Raw genomic sequence first — 17,352 nt, forward strand, 5'->3', positions numbered from 1 at the left:
AGATGTCCCAAATATAGTTTTCTATATCATATGCAAGTTTAAACAAAATAGCTGTATCAGCTGATGAATGAACTGCCTTAGCTTTGTAATTATTCATTCAGTGTAAGAATAAAATACATAAAGGGGTTTTAGTTAATATAAAAACATTTGAGTTACTTTATTCCAAACCTAATGCCAATTTTATACCACTCAATGTCAGAGGTGCAAGAATGCATGTCACCAAATGAATCATTTTATTTACACAATGATTTATCCCAAGTATAAAGAAAATCCATAAAGGTGTTTCAGGAACATGCAAATTACACAATTCAACCATGATGCATATTTTCTATGACTGACCTCAATTTCAAGGTTAAACAAGCATGCTGTAGAATGAATTGTCTAACTTCATAATGATTCATGCCAAGTATGTTGAAAATCTGTCAAGGAAATCTATGGAAATGAAAAACTTTAAACAAACCATAACAATCTGTTGATGCTGCTGCCAATGCTGCCAGAAAAGTTACTTCCGTGTTTATGCCCTAAATATATGATGAATGTTAACACATGCCATATAAACCTGAAGATTTAAGATGAGACAACCACCATGCAGCACACTCCTAAAACAGACTAAAAACAACACTGCTTGTACACTGAATTTTGTATGGTAATTATTCCAAATATTTACAATGCTGTTGAGTACAACAATATTGTCCTTACCAAGAGATAAGCAATACATGTACATATACATATCTTTCAATCTATACATGTAGGTGGAACATTAGCATCACAATTCTCCCTGACAATGTTCCCATCATAAATCTTTACTAGAAATGATTTGCAGCTATTAAATGGATGAAACCATTAGGATCCTTCCAGCAGTGTCAATGATGTATTACAGGTATATCATCTGCATTGAAATAAATATTGTAAATGTTTATAGATAAGAACAATTTCAATGGCTTGCCAATGAAAGTCCACATGCCTGTACTATATTATCTCCAATCCCCATGATCCAGGAGTCAAAACTCAATATATTTTACATATATTTTGTATTCTGCTATAGGTGTATAAAATAAAACTTTGCAAAAAATATTTGATGGAAGAAAAACACAAGCAAACGATGGTGACAATAAATGGATGGAAAGATGGAGGGTACCACAATATTGATGATGCAAAGTAATGAGACAAAAAAATTTCACCCTTCTTGGAAAAATAACCATGACAAGGGTTCCAACAAATATTTTGCTACTGAAAGCTAGGTCTAAGCTATATGTCCTGAATTCATATTTAAAAGATAAAATGACTGGTTTCACATTATCCAAAACACAACAACGATAATATTTCACATAAAAGAATAATTATTTATTACATAATTACAAGGAAAAAGAGAAGCCTTAATGACATGCCTACTTAATTCAAGCTGGGCAACCAGATCCTTTTTCTGGTAGTCCAGTGATATTCTGATTTTTAACCATGAATGTCGGAAATCAAATTATTTTGATCCACCATGAAAATTTCACACTTTGCTGAACTGATTGTATAATTTGTACAACTCAAAACAGTTCTCCATCACATCATTAAACTTTTTCATTACCAAAATGCTTAGACTTTTCTTGACCTCCCCCCTCCTTACCATGCCTCCTTTAATACAGATTCTCCATTATATACAGCCAAATGTACTAGTAACAAGTAAAAATATATCACTGTAGCGCCATCAGTTTCTATCCAGTTTATTTGCTTGCTCATTTAACTCTGATAATGATAATGACTTTATTGAATCTCAGATGAATCCTTTCAGAGTTTGTACTTGCTTTCTGAATCCTGGACAAGTCCTTTAATATTGGGTTCAGGAGAGTCTGTAATTGCTTTCTGTGCATTAAGGATTTTGTTTACTAAACCAAGCTCATCATTTTTTTCTTCAATCTTGGCCAGTGGAGTCCATGACATGTCATGTTCAAGTCTGAATGCTCCAATAAATTCATGTGGACATGTACCCCATTCCTGAAATAATTATACCATAAATATAAATAAATATTACAACCACATCCCAATTGCATTGTTTAGAGGAAAATTTGCATTGCTGCTCATCCCACTGCACATGAGGTAAGAATTTTCTTCCATTAAATGTATATATGAGAAAAATTACTCACTCATCCCTTACTTGTGTGAAAAAGTGCACAAGTAGCAAAAGCCATTTTTGCTCTCCCCTTTCTCTACCCACCTATTTAAATGTCTCTTCCTATCCCTATTTATCTACCTTACAATAGAAACATTGTTTGTATCAGCTTTATACTATTTACTTCCTACAGTAACTTCTCCGAAGATAAGCCAGTGCCTAAAGATAAGCCAATACAAGCCTTCAAGAAAACTAAGCAAAATTTTGATAATGTGATGATAAGCTTATCTAGAGTTTAATATGCAAGAACTCTGAATTAGCTTCACATAAGAGATAAATGGTATCTTTTGTTTGTGATTTAGATTTTTAATGTAGCTGTAGCTACTTTAGTTAGATAGCTATGATGTCTGCAGTGTGGCACTTGATGCTGATGTCTAGCACTGGAACATCATGCCACAGACATGTAGCATCATGTCCCACCCAGGCACATTATCCTGACACCAGGCAGACACTGTAACCACTTAGGCCACCAGGGCAGTCTGGTATTTTATGTAAAGGCTGTTTGTTTTTCCTAGAACCATTATACTGTAATGAAAATGTGCATCAGATTAATAAAATATGACTTTAAATAGCGCACGATTTGATATTTTCAACAAGTGCTACTGACAGCATGCCAGGATATATCCCTCTCTGTTATATATTACAGTCCCCCACCACCTCTCCTCATGGGAGGTGTGGAGGTGCAGGGACTATGATCCAATCATCATAACCCAATCTGCATTACAAAGATCATTTTTCTTCCTTCCATGACTGTATTCATATACAGACCCTAACACATTTTAGGGGGCACTCACCAGTTGTTATGTATTTTTTAGACAGTGACATACATAAGGTGAAGTTGTTTGCATTTGAAACATGCACAGTGCTATAGTATCTCCAATTTCCAAAAGTATAATATCCTAAGAAATGTCAGCCACATTACATTAAAGTAGAATAGAGGTCTGCCAACATTCTCTCCACAGTGCATGTTTTAAATGCAAACAACTTCAGTATACAAAGGTCACTCTCAACAGTACATAATTACTGCTTTTGTTAGATGGCACTCTACAGTTTCATATTTTGCATAGGGTTATAATTTTAAAGAAAACAAATTTCCCTGCAATTCCTCAGTGGTTATACTGCCTATTTAAAAAAGATCTTGCATCTCTTAGATTTTGTCCAAAGAACCTTTAATTCCCTTTATTTTGGTGTATGATTGATGGGTGTATGATTGATGGGTGTAATATGGATTATATAATATACAGCTTGGCCTTACTCCAGATGCGATCTTTTCAAAAAAGTGCTAGCTCCACATGGTCATTTTCACTTCCTGAACTTCAAAGGTAATTGTATAAAAAAAGAGCTGATAACTTTTTTATATTTTATATATTTGGTAATTGATTCACTGCACTTTCAGAAGCTAGTATTGTCTAGTCTGGCAAATTTCATTTTCCCGTTTTTAAATTCTAGCTATATCAAAGGCGGGCAAGACATAAAGGGAGTCTCTTGTTTACACTAATGGATATATCTGACATAAGGAAATATCAGAACATATTTGAAACAAAGAGTGTGTGATTAGGATTTTTAACATAGCTTTAACAATTTTCCAGTCATATCGCTACAATGTATGCAGTGTGGCAGTTTATAGTGATGTCTAGCACCGGGGCATCATGCTGCAAACATGTAGCATGATGTCCCACCCAGTCACATTATCCTGACACCAGGCAGACCAGTCCTAACACTAACCTCTTAATGCTGAACACCTAGCGAGGCAGCCGTTAGTACCATTTTTGTAAGTCTTTGGTATGATTCGGCCAGGGTTTAAACCCATGACCTCCCGCTTCCGAGGCGGACATTCTAACCACTAGACCACCAGAGCTGTCTATTTGAAACAATGAAAAATATTTGTAAAATTTGAGACAAGATTGCTTAAAAAAATTCAACCTGCTGCTTCAAACAAATTAAAAAGATATATACCACAGAAACTCGCATGTAATAATTACTCACTGATCACTGAGAAAGTACCATCAAACGTGTCCGAGTCCTAACTATCACTAGGTTTACCACATCCTAAGTCCTAACTATCACTAGGTTTACCACATCTTGAGTCCTAACTTTCAGTAGGTTTACCACATCCTGAGTCCTAACTATCACTAGGTTTACCACATAATGAGTCCTAACTAACACTAGGTTTACCACATCCTGAGTCCTAACTATCACTAGGTTGACCACATCCTGAGTCCTACCTATCACTGGGCTTGTCAAGTCTGAAGACCTAACTATCTCAAGATCTGCCAAGTTTGGGGAGCTAAACATGGCTTGACTTGCCAAGCACGTGAGCCTAGCTAACACTGGACTTGCCAGTCTGGGGATTGAACTATCACTAAATTTGCCAAGCCTGGGGAGCTAACTATTGCTTCATTTGCCAAGTCTGAGGATTTAACTATCACAAGGTTTAAAGAGCTTGCCAAGTTTGTGGACCTACCTATCGCTAGGTTTGCCAAATCTAGGGACTTGATGGTCACTTGGCTTACCAAGTCTGGGGATCTAACTAACACAAGGCTTGCCAAGTCTGGGGACTTAACTATCTCTAGGTTGCCAAGTCTGGGACCTAACTATCACTAGCCCTGCAAAGTCTGGGGTCCTAACTATGACTAGGTTTGCCAAGTCTGGGGATCTAACTATCACAAGGTTTGCAAAGTATGAGGACCTAACTATCACTATGTTTGCCAAGTCTCGGACATATCATTAGGCTGGGAATCTATCATTAGCCCTGCAAAGTCTAGGGACCTAACTATCACCAGGTTTACCAAGTCTGGGACCTAGCTATCACTAGCCCTGCAAAGTCTGGGGACCTAACTATGACTAGGTTTGCCAAGTCTAGGGACCTAACTATTACCAGGTTTGCCAAGTCTGGGGCCTAACTATCACTAGGCCTTCCATGTGTGGAGAGTTATTTGGAGAATGATAATGAATAGCATATTATGCTGTATATTTACTATACTCTGGCTTTAGTTTAAATATGTCCTGAAATATTGTACAATAAATTCAAAACTAGTACAAAAGATTCCATTTTTGCTAAGCTGACCTTTTATTTAAGTAGAAAAGACACAAAAAGTTATTTATGTTGATCATGGGTGTAGATGCATGGATGAATGATCAAATAAAGATGCCACAATTATCCTTATGTTAAGCTTATGCAATGGCATGGTTTGACAAATAACAAGCTTCTGATGGTGCAAAAAATATTCAGTCAAGTAGCAGAAGCATATCTCCATAAATATCTCCTTGTACCACTACTGTATCTGGCCATGGAAAAATGATAAGAAGAAGCTAACCATGGCCCATATGTCAAGCCCGCTCCAGACCTTTGGTGTTTTATACACCAAGACACACAGACGTAACACTACATGACTGTGGCCAATGGTACCCAAGAAACTAACCAACACACAAACTCAAAGTGACTCTAGCATATCTAGTCAAAGTGACATTTTTCTGAGATTTGCGTATCTTACTCAACAAGGCTAGCAAGCAGCTATGTTGTATGAATTCCTAACATCAAGATTAACGTCTAGTTTTAATAATGTGCTATCACTGTAAACAATGGCACATTTCTCACCCCATGATTTGATTCTAATAATGTGCTATCACTGAAAACAACAGCAAAATCCTCACCAAATGGGATGATTAAAAAAACATGATGGTACAAGATAATGTAAGTGCATAATTAAGTTTTATTCCAACTTCAAAAAGAGAATGTGATAAAATGTTATACTGAATAAAAAGGAAAATGCTTTAGCATTCCAGTTAATCTTGGGCATGAATGGACACATATGGAAGGACACACATGTGCCAATGTAATCACAATATTGAATTTCTGTCAAGCTGGGCTCAACAATAACATAAGTAATAGACTTCTAAATAGAAACTGGTACATCATTTAACAACAGCAGTACACAAAACGAATAAACATTAAAAAATTCAGCAATAAAATTAATGCTCAAAATATTTAAAACTAAAATATAACTTACCAATAAAACATAAAGTATTAATAAAATGTGATATTTCCTGCCTAAAGTTTTAAAAAAAATTGCAGATGCCACGGCGAGATATGTGGCTGGTTAGAGTGCCAAATCGCAATCGGAGTTGCAGATTCAAATCCTGCCAGGCCAGCTCTAATATTCGACCATGGTGTTGTTGGGCATAGCCCTTTTCTCCCATTACCTCATCAATAAATAACCTTCAATGTCTTGATGTGTATTCAAACACAAATGATAAATCAAGGATGTGAATTTCAAACAGAGATTTCAATAAGCTCACAGCATAACTGTCGATGTTTACACAAACAAATCAAGGATGTGAATTTCAAACAGAGATTTCAATAAGCTCACAGCATAACTGTCGATGTTTACATAAACAAATCAAGGACATGAATTTCAAACACAGATTTCAATAAGCTCACAGCATAACTGTCGATGTTTACACAAACAAATCAAGGACATGAATTTCAAACACAGATTTCAATAAGCTCACAGCATAACCGTCAATGTTCACACAAACAAATCAAGGACGTGAATTTCAAACAGAGATTTCAATAAGCTCACAGCATAACTGTCAATGTTTACACAAACAAATCAAGGACGTGAATTTCAAACACAGATTTCAATAAGCTCACAGCATAACTGTCGATGTTTACACAAACAAATCAAGGACGTGAATTTCAAACACAGATTTCAATAAGCTCACAGCATAACTGTCGATGTTTACACAAACAAATCAAGGACGTGAATTTCAAACACAGATTTCAATAAGCTCACAGCATAACCGTCAATGTTCACACAAACAAATCAAGGACGTGAATTTCAAACAGAGATTTCAATAAGCTCACAGCATAACTGTCAATGTTTACACAAACAAATCAAGGACGTGAATTTCAAACACAGATTTCAATAAGCTCACAGCATAACCGTCAATGTTCACACAAACAAATCAAGGACGTGAATTTCAAACAGAGATTTCAATAAGCTCACAGCATAACTGTCAATGTTTACACAAACAAATCAAGGACGTGAATTTCAAACACAGATTTCAATAAGCTCACAGCATAACTGTCAATGTTTACACAAACAAATCAAGGATGTGAATTTCAAACACAGATTTCAATAAGCTCACAGCATAACTGTCAATGTTTACACAAACAAATCAAGGACGTGAATTTCAAACACAGATTTCAATAAGCTCACAGCATAACCGTCAATGTTTACACAAACAAACCTGAGGAGAAAGTATGGAGAAGTAATGTTGTCCAGATTCTCTCTTGTAAAGATAATAAATCTGACCAGGCTTCTTCACCAGGTTACATGCAGCATGATGCAGCATGTTGTCCCGTTTGGCTTCTTCTAACACCTAGACAGTTTCCAAAACATAAAATGTGTACATTCAGATTCTGTTATGCATTTAGTGTTACGTAACATGACAACCTAGAGTAAAGTGAGATCTTAAGTAAATTATTGATATTCAGACAAATCAATCTCACAGAATGCTTTCATGTTTAGAATAACATTAAGAACCTGTACCAATATTCTACAAGAAACGTAGACGTCAACTTTATGAATGTTACCTATGAATTAAATCTGAATTGTTAGTTTTAGCCAAGCTCAAGTTTTATGCTCAAAAATGTTCCATCTAAACTGGGCATAAAGGACTTTCTTAGTTCATAAAATGTTCCATCAATACTAGGCATAAAGGACTTTCTTAGTTCATAAAATGTTCCATCAATACTAGGCATAAAGGACTTTCTTAGTTCATAAAATGTTCCATCAATACTGGGCATAAAGGACTTTCTTAGTTCATAAAATGTTCCATCAATACTGGGCATAAAGGACTTTCTTAGTTCATAAAATGTTCCATCAATAGTGGGCATAAAGGACTTTCTTAGTTCATAAAATGTTCTACCAAAACTGGGCATAAATGACTTTCTTAGTTCACAAAATGCTCTATCAAAAATGGGCATAAATGACTTTCTTAGTTCATAAAATGTTCCATCAAAACTGAGCATAAATGACTTTCTTAATTCATATAATGTCCCATCAATACTGGGAATAAATTACTTTCTTATTTCATATAATGCTCCATCAATACTGGGCATAAATGACTTTCTTAGTTCATATAATGTTCCATCAATACTGGGCACAAATGACTTTCTTAGTTCCTAAAATGTTCCATCAATACTGGGCATAAATGACTTTCTTAGTTCATATAATGTTCCATCAATACTGAGCATAAAGGACTTTCTTAGTTCTTATAATGTTCCATCAATACTGGGAATAAAGGACTTTCTTAGTTCATATAAACATAATGCTCAAGATCTAAGATAATCATAATGCACAGGTCCCAGTTACACTCAAATTCTTAAAATTTCTTCTCATATTGAGATTTCATATTACATACGATACTTTAGAAAATATAAATAGTTTTGTCTTTGGTAGAGATTGTGGAATGGATGCAAAAAACTCCTTAGTTTTCAAATTTAACACAAGAAAACATTTTATTCTTGATCAAGAGTTTAGGACCTACTCATATTTGATGAAATTCTACAAACTTCCTCAACAAAAAGGCAAGATAACAGTATAGAAAATTCATGACTTTATTACGAATGCATAATAATTATAATCCTCAAGAATGTTCTGAAAAGAAAAAACAAACATTCTTAAACTGTACATTTTATTGCTGCTTGTTTCAGTGCTAGTTTATTATATCCATGCAATTCGTTTAAAAATATGTATTTTGCATGCGTTTTCATTCAGTGGGATATTTCCAATATAATCCCAGAGTGGAGTAGTGTGAAAGACTCAACAGTAATGCTGACGTGGATGCACAGCTCAAGTTGCAAAAATATGTCCAATCATGTACCACAGCCAATTCATATACCATTTCATGGACTAGTCAGAAAACTAGATACCAGATACCTAACTTGCAGTGACCATACAGTGCTAATTATTATGCAAACATATGAGCAGTTAACAAGATTAACCAACCTTTCTTGCCTGTTCCTGTAGATAGCGGATCTGATCAGCTATCACAACCAACTTACTTCCAGCTGTTGCCTTCACAAATTCATCTGCCTGGAAACAAATCATATTCAATGTACTGTACTAAAAAATTGACAGGAAAACCAGTCCATCATTAAGGGGAATCCACTGTGGCTAAGTAGTTATGGTGTTAAACTCATGATCGTAAGAGAGTTGATTTGATTCCCACCTGATCAACAAGGCAATTTCCTCTATTTGTCTCTCCACAATAAATATAACCTTAGACGTTCTGCTGTACCATAACATGCCAAATCAAGTATCTTTCAAAGGGATTAATGATCTAATGCTACAACAGCCCCTTTTATGACATGGATATTAACACTTTAATAAGCACTTCCACTATGTTGTGGGCCTTAAAATGCTAGTCTTGAACCTCTGTGTTCTAAGACTACACATCTTCTAAATGCTAGTCTTTGACCTCTGTGTTCTAAGACTACATATCCTCTAAATGCTAGTCTTGGATCTCTGTGTTCTAAGACTACACATCCTCTAAATGCTAGTCTTGGATCTCTGTGTTCTAAGACTACACATCCTCTAAATGCTAGTCTTGGATCTCTGTGTTCTAAGACTACACATCCTCTAAATGTTAGTCTTGGACCTCTGTGTTCTAAGACTACACATCCTCTAAATGCTAGTCTTGGATCTCTGTGTTCTAAGACAACACACCCTCTAAATGCTAGTCTTGGATCTCTGTCTTCTAAGACTACACATCCTCTAAAAGCTAGCCTTGGATCTCTGTGTTCTAAGACTACTAAGACTACACATCCTCTAAATGCTAGTCTTGGATCTCTATGTTCTAAGACAACACATCCTCTAAATGCTAGTCTTGGATCTCTGTCTTCTAAGACTACACATCCTCTAAATGCTAGTCACAGGCGTCAGTGTTCCAAGACAGCACAGCCTTTGGATCCTCAATATCTAACTTAAGACCTTCAGTTTTCTGAAGCTGAACCCTAAAAACATATGTCAACAGGATACAAAAATAAAAATCCCAATGTTTCCCAAACTGATAAATACATGTCTGAACACAATAATGAATTCAAAATGACGGTCATGGTAAATATGTTGTTGTTAAGATCAACACCGTTTTCATTTAGGACCAACGGGACATTATACAAGGCCTGTGAGTGAAAATCCAATGTTGATTTTATCATCCATTCTGGAACAGTAGCGATAACACGATTTTCAAAAGGCCAGCTAAACATTGGGATAAAAGTGTAAATAAAGTTTCATGGTAATCATCCAAGTAGTTAGCTATAACTTGTACACATGGATGGATGACAACAACAGTCAATCTCATTTGTTCTTCTGGTTTATGACCAGTAGAGCTCAAAAGCAGGCTTGACTCTGAACTGTAATTTTACTATACAATAAATCAAAATAAATACAAAAACATTGTAAACGTTGGATATTTTCAATTTACAAAGCGAATGAAGTTTTTATTTTCAAATTTTAAGTCAGATAAAATCACTTGAAAATTGAGCCTTCACCACAACTTGTTAAATATTTTATCATTTTGTAGTCGACTTTGTTCAGAATGCTAATATGCTCCAATTACACTTTTATCAAAATCCACGTTTCAATTTTTAATGTGGTACACACTCTTGTCAAAAGAGTAATTATGCATTTGCTATCAAAAACGTAAGTGATAATTACCTTCCTCAGTTCCTACATTGTTGTACAACAAAAAAATAAACAAATAAACAAATATATATATATATATATATATATATATATATATATATATATATATATATATATATATATATGACACTTTGTATGGTTTACATGGCTCTCCAACCTTCCACAAGCATATAATGGTGACCAAAACCATAAAAGAGAAAGTAGAGGAAAGTTGATGGCAAACCATAACAAAATCACACTTTTATATGTGGAAATTAATTTGGACCAATGCATCTCTTTGCTAGTTGCTAATGCAAATGCACATTCTCTTTGTGACATCACTCCAACTCAAGTCCGAGCATTCTCCAAAAGCTCCATGATGAAATGCTGTTATGATGTCCAACTGTTTTTTTTTTATCTTTAATACTCTATGCAATCACCTACCACAGAATCCCATTGATAAAATGCAAGAAAATGTGTTACATAAATAATATGCCTCGATTTTTTACCAATTTTGCCAAAAAGAAAGTATTCTGATATATTTTGTCAAAACACAAAATTGAATCAATTAAGTAAATGACTGCACGTCTTCCTACAAGGACTGTATCATGCTTAAAGTAAATATATTCATGTTACCACCATTCCTAAAATGATCTAAACCAAGACCTTAGCAAGGTTCAGTGTATGATTCCTACCTATGTCATGGTGAAGCACACAAATATTTTGAAAATGACACAGTACTTGTAAATGAAATTTATGTACATTTGAACTCTGACCTTTATCAAAGACAAAAGCCTAGATTAATAATACTGTTGCATATGGCAACCATGATAACGAAACAAAAAATGCTAAGTCTAATGAATTTTTACCATGTCATTGGGAGAAGACAGTTACAAACTAACTGCAGGTATCACTATCCCTATTTCAAAACTACAGAGATAATTAAATGAATTTATCAGTACACTCCTCAAATATGAATGGCCAACAACTGACAATAATCCTTTACACAAGTTATTTGCTTTGGGGATCTGACCCCAGACCAAACTGGTGCAAAAAAAATATATTAAAAAGTTCATTATCCAAGTATAGAACCTTCTGAATTTGTTGTGCCAGTTGGACAAGATCCATTGGGTCAGCATTTCTGTTGGTCATGTAGGTGTTGACCAGTTGGTAGCCATCTGGATTACTATTGCTCTCCACAAGACACACTTAAAAGAAGATTAAAAAAGATGATGAATAATTATCGAAATTATGAAGATGATGCTGATAACTGATAAATTATTGTCACTTTCATCACAATTACAGAAATGATATTTAATTTACTTTGTTTTTTTTTTTCTTCATAAATATTTTGTCTTTCAAATGTCAGGGTTCATACTGATTTATGAATGATAAATTCAAAGACTTTTCCCAAACTTTCAAAGACCACAAACAGAGATTTCCAAGACCTATTTTTGCTAACATTGTGTATACAGGTTATATGAGAAAACAACGAATGCCAAATACTACAATATTGTTTACTGATTAAAGTCAAACTATAATTAATTTCCTAAAATAGCATTATAATGATCTGGAAGATAGGTTAACATTTGTTATTTTTTCAGAAATATGTAACATACATGACAGATTTAATACAAAATAAATTGTTCTCTTAACAGACATCAGCACTGCTTTAAATGCATTATTATATTGGGTTTTTTTTTTCCTGGTGCGACTTGTTCTGCAGATTTTTTATTTTGTTGGTGCTTATATCCTAGAAATGAAACAAAATTAATTATCATTGCAAGAATTTTAATAAATCTAAATGAAAACAAATAACTTCATGATGTATGAAAGTAATTTTTAATTCGGTTTTACATACTAGTAAGAAACGCTATTTAGACACAAATTACCATTTAAAAAATGGCTTCTGAAAAAGTGAAATAAAATATAGGGGTACAAACAAACGGGGATGTATAGTTAGACTATAGATACACAAATCAATTTTGGCAATGTGATTTTTTTTAAAAATTTTTTTTATACCACTGGGGAAAAAGGTCGAGGGTTGGCAATGAGAAACAGGGACATTCCGTCAACTGGAAACACATTTTTTTATTCTTTTGTTTTTATTTGCCTAATCAAATGACTTGACTTCCTACAGTTAAAGCTTCACAGCACACATTAACGCCATTTTTTTTTTTTACTCGCAATTCAAGAACAACAACTCTTGCTTAACTCTACTATAGTGCATGCATGCACACTTTGAAACTGTTTATCCGTGAATTGAATTTATTACAATGGATGTTTCTATATTAAACCAAGGAACATTATTATGTAGAACAAAATTTTCGAAAATGATTTTTGTCCCTCAAACATGTTAAATAAACCTACGGTATAAGTAAATTTAAATGGGCCCTCTTTTGCCATATCTCCCAAATCATCAAACTAAACAATATCTTATTTTATACCCTAAAAGTAATGAGTTACCATTATTTTGCCCAAAACTACCAATAGCTTATACTTCTGCATCTTTGTTCCACTAAATGAACAGTATGTAGTTGCTAATTTGCAACTTACCTTTGGCACGACTTGTAAGGGCTCCTTCTCCCATTGAAGCCAAGTTGACCGTCTTTTTACACAATGTACAAAACGCCTTTCGTTTACATAATTTATCCTTTTGCAGCCATTCTTTGTATTTCTCTTGTTCTTTTTTTTTTTATGGAGGGTTCTCTCTCCTTTTGATCTTCACAGACCATTTAGGGAGGCCCTCCTGCCCTACATGTTTTGATTGGTATTCTGTATGTTTAGCTGTCGTGTTATTGCTTTTTTTTATATGTAAATTTTTTTTTTTAATATTTTTTTATTTTATTTTTTTTAAATATAAATATATTTTATCCATATTTTCTTCAATGTATTCATCGTAGCTGAACCAAGGTTTTTCTTCTATCCTTTTTTCCTCTTGTTGTCTTTATCTCCTTTCTTGTCTTTTTGCTTTCGTCATTTCCCTAAGTGCTTTCCTTACTTCTAGGCTTGTTTCCTGTTTCTCTTCTTTAGTAGAATTTTTGTTTTTGGATGCTTCTTCCATTGTTTGTAGCGATTCTGAATCTTCATTTGAATTTTGCTGCTGTGTCTTGTTTATTTGGGTTATTTCTAATAGTCTGGGTGTTTGTGTTTTCTGAATCTGTTGCAATTTGAATACTGTAATTTCTGAGTCATTTTCTTGCAGTAGTGGCTCATAAAGCCATTGTGATTGTATTGGTATCACTTCTTTTTCTTGTAGACTTCGTTTTGTTTGTTGTTGTTGTAGGTTGTTTTCTAGTTGTTGCCTTTGTTGTTGTTGTTGCCCAGTTTCAATATCTTGTTGGATTAGCATGCTATTTTGTTGTTGTCCTTCTTGTATCTGTATTTGTATTTGTTGTTGTTGTTGTTTCCATCCCTGTAATTCGTTTTCTACTGGAAGCTGGTCTCGAGTCTGTTGGTGTTGTTGTTGTTGACTTTTATTCTCTTGCTGGTCTTTGTTTTCTGGTTGCTGTTGTGGTTTTATTGTCTTTGTTATTCTTCTTGTCTATTTTCCATCACCTGTTGTTGCTGCCCTGTTTGTATCTTTGTTTGTTGTTGTTGTCGTTGCCTTTTATGTCCTTGTTGTTCATTTCCTCATGTCTGTTTTTGTTGCAGTTGAATATTTTGCCCTTGTTTTTTGTTTGCAATTTCTTTCTGTAGTGTAGTTTCTCTTTCTTGCTTTTGTTGTTGTATTTGTTCTATCCTTTGCTTTTTTGCTGCTTGTTTCGGTATTTCCTGTTCTTGTATTTGTTGTCCCTGTTCTTGTAACTGCTGTTGTTGTTGTTGCTGCTGCTCATCTTGTGTTCTTGGTTGTTGTTGTTGTGGCTGCATTTTTCCTATTACTATCTGTCTGCTGCTTGTTTTTGTTGTTGTCCTTGTTGGTACTATATTTTCCGAATTCTGGGGACATTTGAATGGTGTGTGACCTGTTTTCCCACATCTATTGCATGTTCTGTCATATATGCATCCTTTATACCACATCTTTGCTAAAAATCCGAATATGTAAAAGGCTCTCTTTACTTTCTTCATATTACTTCTTTCTATTTCTAATATCCGTGTTCCATCCAAAATTGATGTTGTTTCTATCGTTCTATTCCTTGCTGAGCTAACTGGAATATTGAATTTTTCCTCAAAACACTTCACTATTTCTTCTATTGGAATTTCCAGCGTGATGTCTGTGAAATGTAATTCTCCTGTTCATTTTTTATCTCCCTTAGCAATGGTTCTGGTTCCTTTATTGTCACTCTTTCTTTCCCAATACGCATTTCTCCATATGGTAAAAACAGTTTCTTCCCTTTCGGTCTTACTATGTAGCCTTTGTATCCATTAGGGTTTATAGAGTATACTCGGTTCATACATTCTGGGTTGGCTATTTTCATGGCTATCATTACCGTGGTTAGATTAGGAATATTTTCCCTTTGTATGTGCCTCATATCTATTTCTTGTGTTCCTTCCCTGTATTTACATTGTAGGTAGCTTCTTTCATGCATCACTACCCTTTCCAGCTTGAAGAATTTCTCAAGGTAATTGACTTCTCTTCTAGTCGCCATATTGCCTCGTGTTGCACGTGCTCTGGTTTCGATTTCTCGTTTTTCCATGTTGAGTTCCATTTGTTATTCGTTTCTTTTTGATTTATTATTTTGTATAAGTTGATTCTTACCCTTTAAGACATTTGGAGTCCGTAATGGACAGTATAGATAGTCCTGTGGGGAAATCCAGTGCTTCTAAACTGTTTGCTTTGTCCTTGCCATTTTCAGACGATAAAACAACAGACTGTACTTCTCAAGGAGTATAAGAATCTAATACATTCCTTGTATTTCTCTTGTTCAAGCCAGATATCGTTGAAAGAGCAAAGACCTGGCATTTTTAAACACTGAAGATGTAAATCGACTAAATAAATTTTGAATCCTCGAGCGTAATATTTTCGCACACTTTCTACGTAGAGTGAATTAGTGTAATGAACACTCTGATTGGCCAAAGCTGACGGACTCGTCCACTCAAATTGAACGATTCGTCAAAAGAAAGAAGCCAGGAAAACCAGCTACATCCGAAGCTAACGACCTTAGGCAATTTTATTTGTGACTTCCTTTGATGAAGTGTGTAGCCGTCTTACTTTGGTGAAGAGTGCATGTGTTATTGAAGTTGCCGCCGAGGCCAACTTTGGATAGCCAAACAAAGCCTCTTTTGTTATTGCGGAGGCAATGAAACTGAACAGGTCATCAAAAGAACGAAACCACGATAACTAGATTACATCCAAATCTAACAACCTCGGATAATTTTATTTGTCATTCTGGAAAGAAATTACAAATTTTGGGGTTTATTTCAATTTTCAAAGACTTTTAAAGACCTCAGGGTAATATGCTCGATTTTCCCAAACTTTCAAGGCCTTGAAAATGCTACCTTATTTTTCCCAAACTCTCAAAGACCTTCAAAGACCGTACGAACCCTGAATGTGATATAGTGTTTATTTTTTCCCCTTTACGCTTGCCTCAATACAATAGATTTCATTAAAAACAGTTACAAAGAAAAGTATCATCCAGTAAAAAGAAAAACAAGAAAAATACATCTGAAAACCAAGCTCCAATGTAACTCGTTAATACATTCAGTGATTTTGGCTGTAAGATTATTAATTTTCACCCTCGCTGACCATACAACCTGACATTTCTCTGGTAAGGAATAGACCTAGTAGTTCTCAGCCTTTCTTCTGACATCATTGTATACTTGTTGATCAAAGTCACAGGGGCTTGTATCGTTGTTTACAGGTTAACTATCGGTCATACATGTACCACATGTATGACAGGTCAATTGTTTGCAACGATATAAGCCCCTGTGGTCTCGGTAAGAAACCGACCATAAAATCGGAAAAATATTCAAGTCCCCCAGACAGGTTTTACGAAGCTATTTTACTGTAAAAGACATACACCGAAAGATATTCTGATTAAAAATAACACAAAAAGCGCACTTTCTTAACATTAAAATGGACGGTCCCCAAGTCTTTACATAATCGAAAAGATTTCATAGCCGTTTCACACGTAGGTTTTGAAACGGACTTCTCCTTATTCATGCCACCTGAATTCATCTTTAAGAACGTGTTTCTGTCTAAAGCCAGAATTTAAGCATCGGTACCTGCTGCTTGGTAGCTGTTCGAGTTTTTTGTTGATGTGCAAATCGCCAAACTACTATCATAACATCGTTCTGCCATTACGGTCAGGTCGTGAAATAAATACGTTATCGACTTGATGGAAAAGGCCGAGGACATACGATTGCCCCATCCTCGACCTTTAACGGGTGGCAGGGTCTAGTTTCGTAAATTGTGCCCTGCAAATTTTTTAACTTAAAGCTATAGTGTGACTTTTTCAGCTATTATTGTTTACTACTTAAAGATATGGATATATTTGTGAACTAGGTGTTTCGGGCTTATGTTACTCTTGAAATTGATGTCAGCCATGTATACCTTCCATA

General features: G+C 34.8%; 1 protein-coding gene across 1 annotated transcript; it reads right to left on the reverse strand.

Annotated features, from left to right (window-relative positions):
• Positions 1–1,322: 1,322 nt before the first annotated feature.
• On the reverse strand, positions 1,323–17,139 carry LOC149779769 (uncharacterized protein C1orf50 homolog). The gene is made up of 5 exons (XM_089940626.1): positions 17,017–17,139; positions 11,944–12,059; positions 9,175–9,261; positions 7,412–7,543; positions 1,323–1,983 (listed from the first exon to the last, which is right to left on the reverse strand). The coding sequence occupies exons 1-5, from the start codon at positions 17,090–17,092 to the stop codon at positions 1,777–1,779; spliced, it is 618 nt and encodes a 205-aa protein (XP_089796752.1). The 5' UTR covers positions 17,093–17,139; the 3' UTR covers positions 1,323–1,776.
• Between the last annotated feature and the right edge of the window lie 213 nt (positions 17,140–17,352).

Source organism: Sinohyriopsis cumingii, chromosome 17 (assembly GCF_028554795.1).
Source record: "Sinohyriopsis cumingii isolate HCF-2022 chromosome 17, ASM2855479v2, whole genome shotgun sequence".
Classification (NCBI taxonomy): domain Eukaryota; kingdom Metazoa; phylum Mollusca; class Bivalvia; order Unionida; family Unionidae; genus Sinohyriopsis; species Sinohyriopsis cumingii.